This window comes from Nelumbo lutea, chromosome 2 (genome assembly GCF_056320005.1).
Source record: "Nelumbo lutea isolate HS-2025 chromosome 2, American lotus-T2T, whole genome shotgun sequence".
NCBI lineage: Eukaryota > Viridiplantae > Streptophyta > Magnoliopsida > Proteales > Nelumbonaceae > Nelumbo > Nelumbo lutea.
Genome location: NC_142685.1, coordinates 70,732,036 through 70,748,511, shown reverse-complemented (window position 1 = coordinate 70,748,511; position 16,476 = coordinate 70,732,036). Strand labels below are relative to the sequence as shown.

The following is a 16,476-nucleotide window of genomic DNA, read 5'->3' as shown; positions in this document are numbered from 1 at the left end:
TAGGGTAAATCTCTAGACGCTGTCATCGGCAGGGGTCAGTTAACGTTACAAGAATTTGGAACCATACCCTACCTTCCTGAGAACAGATTTGGTTAAGATGGTTTAAGACTAATTTGAGATTGGTTCCGTTTGATTCTATTCAGTTTCAGGTAAAACCTACCAATTTGCTCACTCTGATGTCTTATCACTTATAAAAAAGAAAATCCTTAAAAAAATTTATTTTCTTTTTGACCTAATTTTTGTTAATGACTTGTAATGGCTATGAATTGTTTAATAAACAATTATTTCAATTGTTTAGAAATAAACTGATGTGCGTATGAGAAAAATCCAAAACTGATCAAGATTTTTCTTTTTTTTAGAAATAAACCGAATTCAACAATTATTTCAATTGACTGTACTTGTGGCAAAAAGGCATCAACACGGAAAACAATCAATATTTATATATGATTTAAATTAGGTACTAGCTACTTGGAAACTGTAACAGGTTTGAACACTGAGGCCTTAATGTAGAAATGTGTAAATGGGCTTTGAATTTTTCAAACCATAATGTGAAAACATTTGGTTGCTTTACCTAATTTTGATGCTCAAGTTAATCACATTATTCTTTCTATCCTTTCCTTTTTTGCTTTTCCCAAATGAATAGAATATTGTTATTTCTATCCTTCTCAAATGAAACGGAAATCTATTCTTTTATGTTTAAGCATTTATACACTCCTAAAACACAACGAATATTGGGCACCGACAGTGTGAATATATATATATTCTTGGATAACTGCTTTTGAACTTTGATCTCTCCAAAAACTTTCCTTTTATATCCAATGGAGGCTGAACGGTTCCATCAGCTGGGTGGAAGGACCGTATAATTATGTTTTAGATATTATATATGTATTATTTGATATTTAATTTATGTTTTTAACTTTTTTATTTATTAAAATATTAAAAATTGAAATTTGAGACCAAAAAAGTTTTTTTATAAAAATAGCAAGGGAAGGCATAAATCTTGAAAAGTAACCAAAAAAAAAATTACCACATTTGGAAATTGGAGTGCAAAGTTATGGCCTTCAGAAGTTCTGTATACATAGTATCATGGTTTTTAAAAATGACCCGAAGACCGAACCGGTCAGGGGTCCAATTATTGGGTCGGAACCAATCGTTCGACCCGAATAGTCGGTCCGTTCTGACAAAAAAAAAAAACAGTCAAAATCGTTCGAACGGTTAACTGCTCGGGTCAGCGGTTTACTAACCAAAATCAATGATTTTGGGCAAATTTCTGGTTTTGGGGAAAATCAAAACCGGTCACCTAACCGGGTTCCCAATTTTCCGGTCCAATCGTCCAGTCCGGTCCAGTTTTGAAAACCATGGTTAGTATACAACTCGCGACCCAGTCACTGGATCGACCAGGTCAACAGTCCGACCATTTGTGTCGGACGGTTTTTGACAAAGTCAACAGTTTTTGTCATTTCTCTGAGTTTTACTTGAATCAGACCCTGAATCTTGATCGGGTGACAGTTCAAACAGTTCAATCAACCGGGTCAATAATAGATTAAAAACAGTATTTATATCTATAATTCTATATCTATACGATGCTTGTCTTGAATTTCATGCAGGTCATAAAAAGTTAAATTCAAAATATGTCATGTATGTCAATACTTATACACGCACATACTTGTACTAATACTATATAATGGGATACTTGAATCAGAGTATTGGAATTTACATAAGGTTATTTGTTTTTATCCTTTAATCTTACACACATGCATAACCTTGGAGACTCCTTTGAAGCCAAGCAGCTGCTTGATTACGCTCTTTCTTCACACATATGATTATATTTAATTTGAATGTAAGCAATAGCAGACTCCTTTGAAAATCCTGCTTGATCTGCAACCTGCAATCCCGCGCGTTTTCTTGTCAAATTTTCCATACAACAAGATATATATATATATATTTTTCATAAGGATCGACTACTTTCCACCTCAAAATAACATCGTAGGGAAATGATCTATATGAAGCCCAAGACGGTATGATGATGTTCCTCTTTTTTCTTTTCTTTTACTAATTGGGATCCAAATTCACATCTGCGTCTCACAAGGCGGCATCCCATAATGCCCCACAGCACATCCCCACCTTGTATTGGGAACATCTCTGAGTTGTGGGGCATTGTGGGGCACAGATGTGAACTCTTGGGATCCATGCATTACACGAGCTTTGTTAAGCAAAGCAAAAAGAGTTATGAGAGATATAATCGGGTCGGTTCAATCCAGCCCAACACAAGCATTACTTTTAGTTTGGACAGGTTTTGTTATTATTTATTGAACTTTGCTAATTGTTTTATTTATTTAATTTTAATAATTAATTTTATAATTATTAATTAAATTTAATAATAAAAATCATATATCAATTCTACTTTTATTTTTATTGAAATTTATTTTCATTAATTAAAGGGAATTTAAATAAAATGGAAATAGATTTAAAATCTCAATAGTTGGAGTTTAAACATGATTAAGTTAATGAACATTAAATAATTTTATCTAATTAAGGCAAGTTAATTATGCTTATTAGTTACGTAAGTTAATTAAGTTAATCTAAGTGACTTAAGCTAATTTTAGTAACTTAAATTACTTTATTAATATAAATTCATTTAATAAGTTAATTTGAAAGAATGTTAAATTAACTCAATTAAGCTTATTAAGTTTAATTAAATTAAGTTGCATAAGTTAATTATGGTAGATTAATTATGTTTGTTGCTGCTCAGATTGGTCGAGGACAACACAATAAATTTGCTTCGCTTCTTGGATGAGCTGGCTAGTGGATAAATCCAAGGGCTGATAAGGCCGAGGGCTAGGGGAGCTTGAGGTGTGTTGTGGCCGAGGGTTGGTGAAGTTTGCTTGAGGTCGATCGAGATCGGTTGAGGGTGAATGCCTACGAGGAAGGAACCTCAGAGGCCTTGGGTGCGAACCCGGGGTGGGGACTCCGACAATCAAGTCAGTGTGGGCGCAACGGATAAGGTGGATGAGGTCTGAGGATCTTGGATGAGGTCGTTAATAATTGGAGAGCTAGAGAGTTGGAAGTCTAGGAGATCTAGTCGAAGAGAGTTTACCTGGAGGGGGAGTGCCCTATTTATACTTGAGGTTGTCTGATAGAGGATTACGCGGATGACCAGGATGCAGTATGGCCCTAGGCAGGGTGGCCATCCAAGCTCGCTGTGTGTGGTCGCACCATTGGTCCCTTGCTGGACGCCGACCTCCGCCCTATGGACGCGTTGATTGGCTCTACCCTAGGCCACGTGTTGACGCGCTAATGGCCTGCCAAAAGCACCTACATCAATGTCAATTGAGTGAAATAATTTAATTAAATTAGTTAAATTAAAAATTTAAGTATTCTAAGTTAACTAATTTAGTAAGTTATTAATTTAATATATTAAGATACATAGATTTATTAATTTTAGTTAAAAGTAAATTGTTGAAACTTCCCCTGAAGTTTGGTAATTGCAATCAACTCCCATTAACTTTCTAACACAGTTGCATGTAGATCCCCTCCGTTAGAACTGTCTAACAAGAGGTTCCTTCCTCGTATGATTATTTTCCACTTTTATCATTAATTATTGAATATTCTTATGTTCTTATTGGTTTATTAATATTTTATTATAGTATGATTATTTTATAAATATTTTACTAATATTTTCTTCTTCTTCTTCTTCTTCTTCTTCTTATTATTATTATTATTATTATTATTATTATTATTATCATTATTACTATTATTATTATTATCTTATTATTACTTTCATAATATTTTATTATTTAATTATGTATTTATTTTTATTATTATTACTTTAATTATATTATATTAATATTTTATTATTAATATATTATTACTATTAACTTATTATTAATTTATTATTTTATTAACATTAGGGTTTAGAGGGCCTTTTGTCATGAGCTATTTATTTCTTGACAGACTCTTGTATGGGAATCCCATTCCCAAGGGGAAGTTTGGAATGGCTATTCCCCTAAGAATGGGAGCCGACATCCCATTCCACCATATGGGTGTTAGCACCTTAAATATTCGAGTTAATGAGAGGGATTTGAATGAGGTAAAAAATAACAGTTAAAATTACATGTTTTGGCCTCATAATTAAAAAGGGACAAAATTCAAATTTCATTTCTTTTTTATATTTTCATGTGTATAAAAGTAATTCTTATTTATGGAACTTGTTTTCATTTTATAAGATGAATATACAATTCTAAGAGATGTGCTCAGATGTTTTTTTTTTTTGCAAAATTTATGTATTTTTTATTTTTTATTATTTAATTATCACATCAAATATTGACACGTTTGACCCAAGAGTTGAATTGTTGACCCGGACCAAATAGGAAATCAATTTCATTTTTTGGTTTGTTTTGAAATTGTATTTCATTTCCATTATCAATAAAAACAGTTCTTGTTTATGACACTTATTTTTCTTTAATATGATTAATAAAATATTAGAGAAATGGCCCATTTTTTATACATTTTTTTTATTTTGTACATTTGTTACTATTTTAAATATTTTATTATTAATTATGATATCATGCATGGATTCACCCAATTAACCGGAATGGATGAATTGGCTTACCCACCACTTGGATGGAAGAATAATTTTGTTTTTTTTGCTAATTATAAAAAAAAAAGGATAAATTGCTGAAACCTCCCCTAAAGTTTCTAACCATTGTTGAAATCTCCCCTAAATTTTGGTAATTGCAATCGCCTCCCTTGAACTTTCTAATATAGTTGCAAGTAGACCCCCTCTCTTAAAATCCCCTAACAAGAGGCGCACAAATGTCCAAAATACCCATGCGGTTACTATTGAGGCTGGTTTTTGCATAACAAATAATACAAACTCTATGAACAACAACAAAGAAAGTTTAAATTGCAACTTTGAGGGATTCATATAAAGGGAAAATTATAAAATAATTCAATTTTGAAAAAGACATTGGAAGGGTTTGGGGTGGTGATTGATATGAAGGGAAATTTTAGAAAATAAACATTTTAGTCAAATTAACTATATGGTTATTTTAGACATTTTCATTCCTCTTGTTTGAGGATTATAAGAGAAGGGTTCTACTTGCAACTGTGTTACAATGCTCGGAGGAGTTGATTGCAATTACCCAACCTTAGGGAAGGTTTTCAACAATGGTTAAAAACTTCAAGGGAGGTTTTAGAATTTTACCCCTTAAAGAGTCGCTTTCAATGATGAGTATATGGATCACTGCATTGTGAATTGCTCTTGCTTTAGCAATTAGGTTATAACTATGGTCGTACCAAGAATGGAAGGCAGTCCTGACCTTACCATAATGATTCCATTAGAGTACTCTATAATTTCTTCGGCTGTCTTGAGTGGTTATCTAAGAGGTATACATGGGTACTACTAAGACCCGTTCCCTTACCAATAAATAAGTTTGGAAAAATTGGTTAATGGATATCTTTTTTTAATTAACCAACTTTATAATATTCTTTTTGTATTTATGCCCCATGGTAAAATAAATTCCACTTTCCTAGGTAAAATTTACTCATCTTTCAAGTGGTTAAGTAATTTTTCCACGTGGAGGGAAATTTTATAATGCATAATGGGTCAACTTTGCCCATTTTTATATTAGTTTTTTATGAGTAAAAATTTCATTTTGTTATTTACCTGAGAATCCTAAAAATCAAAAGAACATGGGTAAGTGCCTCCTCGATAAGCCAAAACCGAAGCCAAGGCCCTTAGAAAAAGGGCCCATTAGTGCCTCCCAGTGAAGATAACACACTCTCTTTGGCTAAACCCGAGGTTCTCAACTAAGACCTCCACCATGACCTCGAGAGTGGGGGGCACATGATATAGGCACTTATAGCTTAGGCCAATGGCACCACACGTGCGTGTTGGAAGGTGGCACACAGAGTGGATCCAATAGGAGCATGCGTAAAGTAGAGGTTGGCGCGTAATGCGGGGCCAATAGCGTAGTGGCCTCGAATGGTTGTGCCCTCACGGCCGGACCACATTCTGGCTGGGTGTGTCCACCTACCTCTAGGCGGTATCAAGTATAAATAGGGGGTGAACCCCCAAGGTAAGCATCTAGACTCTTTATTACTAAGAATTTCCTTGCCTTCCTTATGGCCTCGTCTGACCATCCCAACCTCTGGCCTTGTCCACCTCTCGTCTCACCCATACTAACTTGATCGTTGGAGTCTCCGCCTCGAGCTAACACCCGGGGCCTCTGACGATCTCTCTGTCTCCACAAGTTTGACATACTAGCCCTCGACCATAGCGAACCTTGGACTCATCGGTCAACCCTCGGCTCAAAAGCGGATTTACCCTGTTTCCCTCAGCTCATTCAGGCCAACAACACCTTTTACTCAAGAAGAAACATTGGAAGAGAAAAAATAAGCAGCAAATTTTTTAAACTATCCCTAAGGTTTCGGAAATTAATTAACTATACCCTTAATATTTTAGTATTGACTTAAAGTACCCTCAAACTTTTTGATAATTGTCTAAAACCTCTCTTACTTTAACTTTCCGTCACACTCGTTCACATGTGACATCACTTGACAAATATATTATAAAATTTCTAAAATACCCTTTTATGCTTCCATTCCATTCTCCATCAGTCTCCGTCTCTGACTTTGTCTTTGATTCCAATTCCAATTTCGACTTCGATTTTGTCTTTGTTTATGTCTTTAGCTACTCCGATTATGACTCCGTCTCTGATTTTGATTCATATTCCAGTTCTTTCTTCGTTTACGTCTCCGACTCTGACTCCGATTCTGTTTTTGGTTCTAATTCTGATTCCGTCTTCGTCTATATCTTCGGCTCTGACTCCAATTCCGACTCTTTCTCTGATTCCGATTTCGATTCCATCTTCATCTACGTCTCCATCTCCACACTGTCTTCATTTTTGTCTTTGAGGGCCTGTTCATTTCCTTTAAACTCTTATCTCTTAAGAGGAATCTTTTTATTTTAAAAGAAAATTGGTTGTTCGTTTCCTCTTATCTCTTATCTCTTAAAGTGCAATGATACAAATTTTTGTTTTCCAATGATGCCCTCAAAAAGATAAACAAAAACTCATATATGGGGTCAAAATAGATATTTAATAGTTTTCAGAATTCAGAGTTCAGAATTTAGAACAACATCCTCTACATTCAAAGTTTAGAGGAAAGAAAACTTCACCAATACCAATATACCTCTTAATGTAATTATTACACTTTCAAATATCAAATTTCAGAGTAAACGAACAGGCCCTGACTCTAATTCCGACTTCAACTCTGCAATTTCTATCAGAGCCCCTCTTACGAGAGAGATAGGATTCAACCTCATTGCCTTTGGATTCCATTGCTATTAAAATCGATCAGCTCCGGCATCTGTTGAGAGAGAGTGAGTGAGCTACGATTCAATTGGTATTTACAATAGTAATGGCTTCTCCTAATAGTTTCAAAGTTAAAAAAAAATGCAAATAAATAAATTCTCTCATTAACCCAAATTTGACCACATGGAATACCCAAAACATCTATGTAAATATAATGTATTATCAAACACGCATGTTGTGGAGAAGTTCCTAGAAGGTGGGGAAAATCCTAGCCGTTTGTGACTCGCTACAAATAAAAATCACACAGAGGGCGCCCCACAAATGCACCACATGCACATCTCATCGTGTATTAAGAAAATCTCCCAAAATTGTCGGTGGGAAATGTTTTCAATACACAGTTAGGATATGTCGTGGGATGTTGGTGGAGCGCAGGCATATGCGAATTTTAGTATGAATGTTTCAAATTTCTGTATGGATGGGCCTAGATTGGGAAGCTTGGGCTTGGGCCTAAGGCCCAATTACTAGGGTTGGGTCTGGATTGACCTTAAATGCTATCACGTTTGCCTAAGTTGCACCCTTTATTTTAGAATCAACCCTTCATCATACCTCCCCTTCTCAAATAACATATTCACACACACACAGATTGGTCAAAGCCTTTCGAGTATCATGTCTCTAACCTGAGTTTATATTGGTTGTATTTTCCAATCCTAACCCAACCCAAAAGACTCTTCATGAAATTGACTCAAAAGCTGTGGGAAACGAAGTATTCGTTATCTATTAGAACTAGTGTATAAAAAGAACAGGATTCTACTTGCCTAGAAAATAAAAGAATAAGATTCCATTTTTATTTTGGAAGGATAAAAAGAACAATATTCGATTCATTTGGAAAATACAAAAGAAGGTTAACCGAAAAGGGAGAAGATAGAATTAAACGCCTATTTAGTATACTATTTACACATTTTTCTACATTAAGGTCCCCCTATTCAAGCCTATTTACAGATTCCAAGTATTCCAAATAGTAGTTTCCAATTACATAAATATTCAGATTTGTTCTGTCTTCAAGCCCTATTGCAGTGCTTAGTAGTGTTTACTTGTAAACATTGTTGAATTTTGGATTTTTCTCATACCCATTTCCACTGTTTTAGAGTTGAATTTTCGAACCGCCGTTGATCCAGATGGTCAGACTGTTTGACCCGAGAATCATCCAGATAACTAATTCTGTTTTATCCTAAATTTGGTCTCTGATAAAAAACCGTTGAATGAATCAACGATTCATTGATCTGAACGGGTGAATCGTTGATCCATTCAATCAGTTTAATGGTTTTTGACCTTTTTTATTTGAATTATTTTTAAAATTTTTCGTCAAAATGAGCTATTCATTCGAAGTAGATAATTGAACCATCAACTCAAAAACCAGTTGCCAGAATGGTCTCAGTTCCACATTGGTTTGGGTGGTTGGTAAGATGGCCACTCAATTTTTATTGGAAATGCAACCAATGACATGGCAGAATTATGGGCCATTCATGAAGGATTATGGCAAGTTCAGTGTAAAGGGTACCCTAATCTCATCATTGAATTCGATTCATTGTCCACGTTATAGCGATTCAGAAACAGAGATATCATTAGTAGCAAGTGGAGGGGTTATTCCAAAGTACGCTAAGATTCATGTAGTGGTGTCAATTGAAAAGATTTGGTCCAACCCGATCCAGTCCAATATGAGTCCACTTATAAATGGTCTAAATCTAATACAAACCAAATCCAATCCAATCTATTAAAATGGCTCGATACATATGAAAATTTCAGACCTTAAAAATAAATTTGTTTCTTATTTAATCATGGAAAAAATAGAACAATTTTCGACCTGAAAGATTCCTCGGTAGTGGAGCCTCGTTAATCGTATATATGCCTTCTTAACATCGGAAAAAGAAGTTGATTCTTGGCTAGAAACATAAATTCTAAAGTCTAAGGCCAGTTAATTGGCATCCAAATAATGCAAAGGTATCAACTATGACACTCCAATAACCCTTGATCAGTGAGCTTCCACTACCACTTCACTTATAAATTTGGACCATGTCTAAGCATTTTTTTCATCCAAACTTTGAATCAAGAAACTTGGGTAAGATTTTCTATCCTTGCCCAAAATAATCGCATTATAATCAGCAGGTTTTGTTTCTCTTTTGCTTTAAAGCAAGACATGAATTTCCCTTTATGATGCTGAAGTTTATCTTTTTGGCCATTGAATTCTATTTAGAGGTCTAATTATGCTCAGACTTGTCATTGCTTCTTTTGTATCATGGGGCCATTGAATTCTAATGAAACAGGATCTGGTAATGTACATGGTAATGCACCATCAGTATCGTGGGGCCATTGAATTCTATTTAGTCTGTCATTGCATCTTTGTTTTATACGTGCATGCTTATCATCCTCTATTCCAACTGAAATTTTGAAATTGGTAGAATTTAATATATAATACTCCATTTGATGTTTTTTTTCGTGTGGGCTATCGGCTGTTTAGAATCCCGGCAGCCTGTACTTTCATTTTTTTTCGTTAATTGGTTGGAGGAAGATTTAGCCATTGAAAGATTCCGCCCCGAAAAGATGTGGGAAGTTCATTTTGGGTTATTTTTGGGAAATTTTAAATAGAGCTTTTCAATTTTTTTCGTCTCGTCTTTACACGGAAAGATGCACCTCCAACCAAATGGTCTGTGGGTTGGTAAGATCTTTATGTAAAAGCCCACTACATCTTTTGGCTGTCAAAAAAACCCTGTCAAATGGCACCTTAATTGCTGCATATAATTCATTTTTAATTGGGAGAATGACTGATCAGCGGTTTATGGGGGGGGGGGGGGCTACTATGGGTGGCTGTAATTCAGAATTTTGCAATGAGCTGCAGAGTACTTGGGAGAATGACTGATCAGCCTAGCTCAGAATTCTTTAGCCCCACCGTACAGGGGGATGAATTCTGACTGTGAATTGATGCCAAATTCACGGGCAGGGCTACTAATAGATTATGGGGGTCGGGGCTGTAATTCAGAATTCTGCAGTGAGCTGCAGAGTACTTTTCCCATTCTAATTTCTCTCTGTTTGTGCAGAATTTGTACCTTCCACAATGGCCTCACCCAACAGTATTACACTGGTTTTACTTGGACGTACTGGTAATGGCAAAAGCGCAACTGGCAATAGCATTCTTAATCAAAAGAATGCCTTCAAATCAAAACACAGTAGTGATTCAGTTACAAGGACTACTCAGATGCAATCTTCTAAACTACAAGATGGCCGAACAGTGAATGTTATTGACACTCCTGGTGGGGCTATTTTGGTTGATGTCTTTTCTACTTTGGTTTAGTTGCTAGCTAATAGGATTGTAATAGTTAGTGGTTTGGTTTGTTATACATTTACTTCATATCCTTGGCCTATGCTCTCTTTCAATTATTTAGGCTTCTGTTGAACACAAACCCTAACACTAACAAGTGGTTGCAGGACTATTTGATTTTGCATTTGATTTTGGTAGCTGTCAAAAGGAGATTGTTAAGTGTATTGATCTAGCAAAGAATGGGATCCATGCAATGCTTATGGTCTATTCTACTTCCACTCGTTATTCAAAAGAGGAAGAAGCTGTAGTTCAAGTAATAAAAGGAATTTTTGGGCAAACAATTACAGACCACATGATTATTGTTTTTACTGGTGGTGATCTTTTGGGTGATGATGATAATGATGATGATGATGATGATGATTATGGTGGTTGTAATGATGCTGATATGGCATTACAAAAATATTTGGCCAAAAGTCCTAAGCCTTTACAGGTAATACTTGACATCTATGCCCCGTTTGCTTTTCGATAAGTCACTTACATGGGTATGCCTTTTTCAGGAAAGACTTGCCCGGGTAAGTGCATTTACCTATGTTCTTTTATTTTCCATGTAAATAAGACAATGACCATCTTAACCCTAAAAATTTAATTATTAAAAGGGGCATTTTTGTCCCATCCAAGTATTGACAACTTTCCTCTTGGTGGGAAAGTTAATTTACCCAACTTTACCCCCCGAGTAAGTGATACCCAAGAAAAATAAACTTTCACTTATCTCCACATAAATCTGAAAAATGAACATGGATTTCTTGATTAATAGGAATCAAAATCCCATTAACCAACTTCCGCCCCTTTCAAAATCCAAAAAAAAGAATACCCCCCTAGAATCAACATCTTTTTTCTGGTCTTCATTAAGATATATTTGGTTTATAACTGTACAAGATCTCTTTCCCACTCATCATCAACTTCAAAGAAATGCTCTTACACATGTGAACCATGACAATGGTGAAGAAGAACATTAAAACATACAGAGAATTGTTCATTGTCTGTTGTTTTTGTGATGCAGGAAATTCTTCAACAATGTAAGCATCGAGCAGTACTCTTTGATAACAAAACTAGGGATCAAAATAAACGGGATTTGCAAGTTAGAAAATTGATCTCCCTTGTGGACAAGGTCGTTAATGATAATGGTGGGCAACCATATACAAATGACCTGTTTATTAAATTGCAGGTAAGTATTATATTAGGGTTGTGTTTGGTATATTATTGGCTTTTCAATAATATACTTGAAACACAAAGACTACCACTGTTTGAATTTGAATATTCCTGTTTGGTAACTCAAAACAGTCTCAAATCGAATAGAAAATTGACCATGCATTAATCTCAAAACACTAATGTGGTGCAATTTGACAGTCTAGCCAACTCTGTATAATGCAAACAATGTTTGTTTGACAGAGAGAAATTCAGTGGCAACGTATCCAACTGGAAGAAGCTAAGTCGAAGGGGTTAAATCGAAACGAAATACTAATGATGCAGGAGAGGATGCAGAAGGCATATGATGAACAACTCAAACAAGTAACGCAGATGGTAAACTCTGATCATTTAGTCTTCATTGATTTGCACTCCTATAGATTTGTTTGCAGGATAGATGAAGTTGAGTAAGACCTAAATCAAAGTAATTAGAAAACCCAAGAGCAAAACTAAACTAGAATTTACAACAAATTATTTGCACTCCTATAGATTAATTCGTACTAGTGAAAATGAACACTAGTTGTTTGGAAATTCCAACGATCTGTTTCCTTCGATTGAAGTTACTACTTTGATGCCATCTATTTTATTAGAAGGACTGGGGTTTGCTTTGTTGTGAAGTTGAATAAAATTGAAATGTACTCTACCATATTGTAGGTGTCTTTATGTGTTAACGTTTCTCTTTCTTTTGGTTTTAATTCTTTTCATTATGAACCAAACAAAACGCTAAATGCTCACTCAGTTCCTTTTAGCTTCCCAAACAGAAAATGTTGTTTCTTTTGTTTTGGAAGAAAGAGCCCCACCCATTCTCTACATGGATTCTGGCTCTGTGTACGTAGTCTTTAATTTTTATATTTTTGTATGATTATTTTAAGATATGCAATTTAGTCACTCAATCAAACAAATTTGGATTGGGCAGTTAGTCTATTCATACAATAGTATATTTGATTGTTCACCTGTTGATCACACAAAATGTTTTTATATTGCATGCAGGTTGAGTCGAGGTTCACGGCTACAATTTCTAATCTTCAAGAACAACTGGAACGAGAAAGAATTGCACTATCCAATGCATTACAAGAAGCACGAATGGATCGAGAAAAATCAGCAGTGGTAATGGCAACAGTTGTCCAGAATTTAAGTGAGCAAATGCGGCAGAACGAGGATCTTCTAAGGAAATTACATAAACAGCAGCAATATACGCTAGGGGATACATTATTAAGTTTGGTGCCAATAATAGGACCTCTACTCGTAGGCAAACGATTTGGTGTCTTCTGATAAAGGATCAAAGTAATGTGATGTACCATACGGTACCGTATGGTATAATATGTATCGGTTTTTGACCCGAGCAATTAAGTTAAATATTAGGTATCTTTCTCAAGTTTAAATAATTTGTGTGGTTTTCTGGGATCGACCTGTACCTGGGTTGGGGGTATTTATAGGTTTGGGGGATGGGAGTTTGTAGATATTATTTAGTCTGTCATAGAAGTTTACAATTGGTCCTCTTTCTAATGACACAAGATCTGGACATGTACATTATAATGCACCAACAGTATCATGGGGCCATTGAATTCTATTTAGTCTGTCATTGCATCTTTGTTTTATACGCGCATTCTTACCATCCTCTATTCCAACTGAAATTTTGTAATTGGTAGAATTTCATATATAATACCCCATTTGATGCTTCTTTCCGTGCCGGCTGCGCTTTCTCTACTTTCATCTGATTTGGACTTCGTGGACTCTAAAAAACGCGCTAAACTGATTTTACTTCGAGAAGCCCGTAGCCGGTTTCTTTGAGAGCCGTTGGATCGTCTCAATCTCAACCGTCAACGCCCGGATACAGCGGCTATAAATAGTGGGGGACCCTGGTCATTTTCTTCACCACAAAGTCTTCAGTGTTAGTATTGAGCTCGCGTCTGAGGTTCCCAACTCGGGTCTTCCAGTTCAGTCATTTTCTCAATTCGGTTGCGTCTTTTACGGTGAGTCCCCGAGCTTCCTTTCCTTTTCTAAACTTTCTTTTCTTTCCGTGCTTTCACGTCGTCTAGTGTAGACAGCCTCATAGACGAGCCCAAGGTGGGTACCTTGGCTCAGGGTGCCTCTTCTGCCGCCCAGCCGTCTGAGGTACGGGTGGCTTCGGGCCACCTGGCATCCACCTCCCACCGAGGTCGGGTGCCAGATCAGTTCGGCCCTTCCACTCTGACTCTGTAGAGACTTCCAGATCTCATCCGGAGGTTTCACCTTCCTAGGGAGTACTCTTACAGCCTTCCTACTGGCGGCTTCCCATGGGAGCACGGTCCTGATGAGATCGTGGTCTTCAAGGAGCAACTAATCACCGGACTCCGTCTCCCTCTTTACCCCCTGATCATTGAGGTGCTGGTGCACTTCAACATTACCTTGGACCAACTCCACCCGAATTCTATACATAACGTGGTCGGGACCATTTCCCTCTGTTTCGACCGCACCTTCCCTATAGACTTAGATATTCTTTGTTCCATCCTGGCAATAAAGAAGAGCGCTTCGGGCGTTCTCCCCGGGCATAGGTGGACCTACTACCAGTCTCCCCGCCTGGGTTTTAAATTAATGCACAAGCTCCTGAGTAAAGTCCCGGCCTGGAAGCGGGACTACTTCGTAGTTCGGAGTAGCACGAGGTGGCCATTCCCTACTGACTGGAGGGTGGCCGTTCAAGACCCCGGTGTTATCCTTGATAGGAAGACCAAGAAGTCACTACAGTCATGGGCTTAGCTCGGGATGAACTACAAGGATTTCACAGCCGAGGAGAAGCTCATCCAGGCCGGCTTAAGCCCAGGTAGGTTTGTCTTTACTTAGGCTCTTTCGTTTACATGCTCACTTCAGAGTTACTAACGCCGAGCTTTGCTGCAGGTCCCATGGAGGCAGAGAAGGTAGAAAGTCAGAGGCTCTTCCATCAAATGAAGAGGAAGAAACGCGTAGCCAAGAAGGCGTGCGTCGAGTCTCCGCAGACTCCTACCAAGGCCCAGCCTTCACACGTCCCGGCTTCGGAGCTCGAGCTCCTCGATGCTCCCCCGGTGATTAACTTGGAGGGAGACATGGCGCCTCAAGAGCCTGGGGTGGCGGCAGAGCCCACTACTAAGCCTGCCGAGGCTGCTGCCGGGGGTGTCACTGAAGCTGCCACCGAGGCTCGCCCTACAGAGGCTACAGCCGAAGCTCCTCCTGCTAATGTTGCCGCTAGAACCTCTGAGGAGACCACCCATGCAGAAGAGATGGCGGTATCCAGCTCGAGGAGCCAGGAGGAGGTTCCAAGCATTCTGAACCCCTGGTGCAGCCTCCAAAAGAGTAAGGAGGCTGTGTACTGGGAGGAGGTCACAGACTGGGCTGATCTCACTCCTGGTTAGCTCGGTGCCCGAGCTGCTACTCATGCCATGGTGGTGAGTTCCTTAAGAAAGATTCACTTTCTTCTTTCTCTTCTTTTTTTTTTAACTGTTCTCCTTTTTGTAAGTGAACTCAGCCGTGCATGCCCTGACCCTTCAATTTGATTGACACCTGAAATGGGCTTTGGCAGCTGAGGAGTCATCCCACACAGCTCATACCGAGTTGAGGGCAGTCAGATCCATCGCTTGTAGAGTGATGCTTCAGCTCAGAAGAGCTTCATCGAGGTATTGCTGGCGGAGAAGAGTGAACTAGCCCGGGATGAGGATAGATTGAGGGCCAAGGTGAACGGGTTCAAGGTTGGACAAGAGGCCTTGAGGCTTGAGGTGGACAGCCTCAAGGCAGATTGGGATGCTCTGAAGCTCGAGGTGCAGGGCCTCAAGGAAGCAAAGGGCAAGTTGGAGCACGAGGTGGAGTACCTCAGGGACGACATCAAAGAGAAGACTAAGATCTTCGAAGAGGCCCTCCAGGAGACCAAGGTGCAGGCTGTCATTGACTACGTCAAGTCTTCAAAGTTTGACGACGTGATGACCGAGGCCTACCATAAGGATTTCAAGCTCAGTCGATGGTTAATCAGGCACACCTACCCCGGTCTTGATACGAGTGCCATCACCACTTCGCGGATCACTAATGACATGGTGCGTCACTTCGCGGATGATCTGGACTCTGAGGATGAAGGCGCCGATGATGATGCAGAGGCCACCGATCCGGTTAATGCCCCTGAGGAGGTCCCGAACAAAGGCGATGAGCCTCCGAAGTAGTTCAGCCCCTATACCCCGAGCCTGCGAACTCGGTTTTTGTTTTCTTCCTCAGTCCTTGTAAAGAATCTTGTAGAATTAATGAAAGAATTTTCTTCCTCAATCCTTGTAAAGAATCTTGTAGAAAAAAAGAAAGAATTTTCTTCCTCAATCTTCTACTGTTTTCTGGACTATTTATTATTTTTACTAGTAGACTTCATACGTCAGGGTGGACACAGTAAGGCATGTGCCCGACCTGTCTACTCGACTGATATTCGCTCTTGGCATATGTTGGGGTGGGCTATGTATCGCTCGGTGCATGTTCAGCCAAAGTGAGGCGGTTAAGTCATGCACGGCGCCGAGGTCTCTTACTAGCTTGGCTTCTTGGCTCTTAAGCCAGGTGGTGGTGACTTATAGTCTATCCACCCATGCCAAAGGGGCGGCTGGTCTACATGTGTTGCCGAGG

At 38.2% G+C, this 16,476-nt stretch overlaps 2 protein-coding genes across 3 annotated transcripts; both read left to right on the top strand.

Annotated features, from left to right (window-relative positions):
- The first annotated feature begins 9,314 nt into the window (after positions 1-9,314).
- On the top strand, positions 9,315-13,489 carry LOC148871446 (immune-associated nucleotide-binding protein 9-like). Of its 2 annotated transcripts, none has more exons than XM_088968340.1 (6): positions 9,315-9,432; positions 10,409-10,621; positions 10,797-11,119; positions 11,690-11,854; positions 12,079-12,210; positions 12,865-13,489. In XM_088968340.1, the coding sequence occupies exons 1-6, from the start codon at positions 9,387-9,389 to the stop codon at positions 13,144-13,146; spliced, it is 1,161 nt and encodes a 386-aa protein (XP_088824466.1). In that variant the 5' UTR covers positions 9,315-9,386; the 3' UTR covers positions 13,147-13,489. The 2 variants fall into 2 exon arrangements, with proteins under 2 accessions (XP_088824466.1, XP_088824467.1); XM_088968341.1 differs by lacking the exon at positions 9,315-9,432 and adding an exon at positions 9,439-9,655.
- Positions 13,490-13,619: 130 nt separating this feature from the next.
- Positions 13,620-16,168, top strand: LOC148871445 (uncharacterized). Its single transcript, XM_088968342.1, has 3 exons — positions 13,620-14,674; positions 14,749-15,272; positions 15,407-16,168. The coding sequence occupies exons 1-2, from the start codon at positions 14,617-14,619 to the stop codon at positions 15,237-15,239; spliced, it is 549 nt and encodes a 182-aa protein (XP_088824468.1). The 5' UTR covers positions 13,620-14,616; the 3' UTR covers positions 15,240-15,272; positions 15,407-16,168.
- Positions 16,169-16,476: the final 308 nt, after the last annotated feature.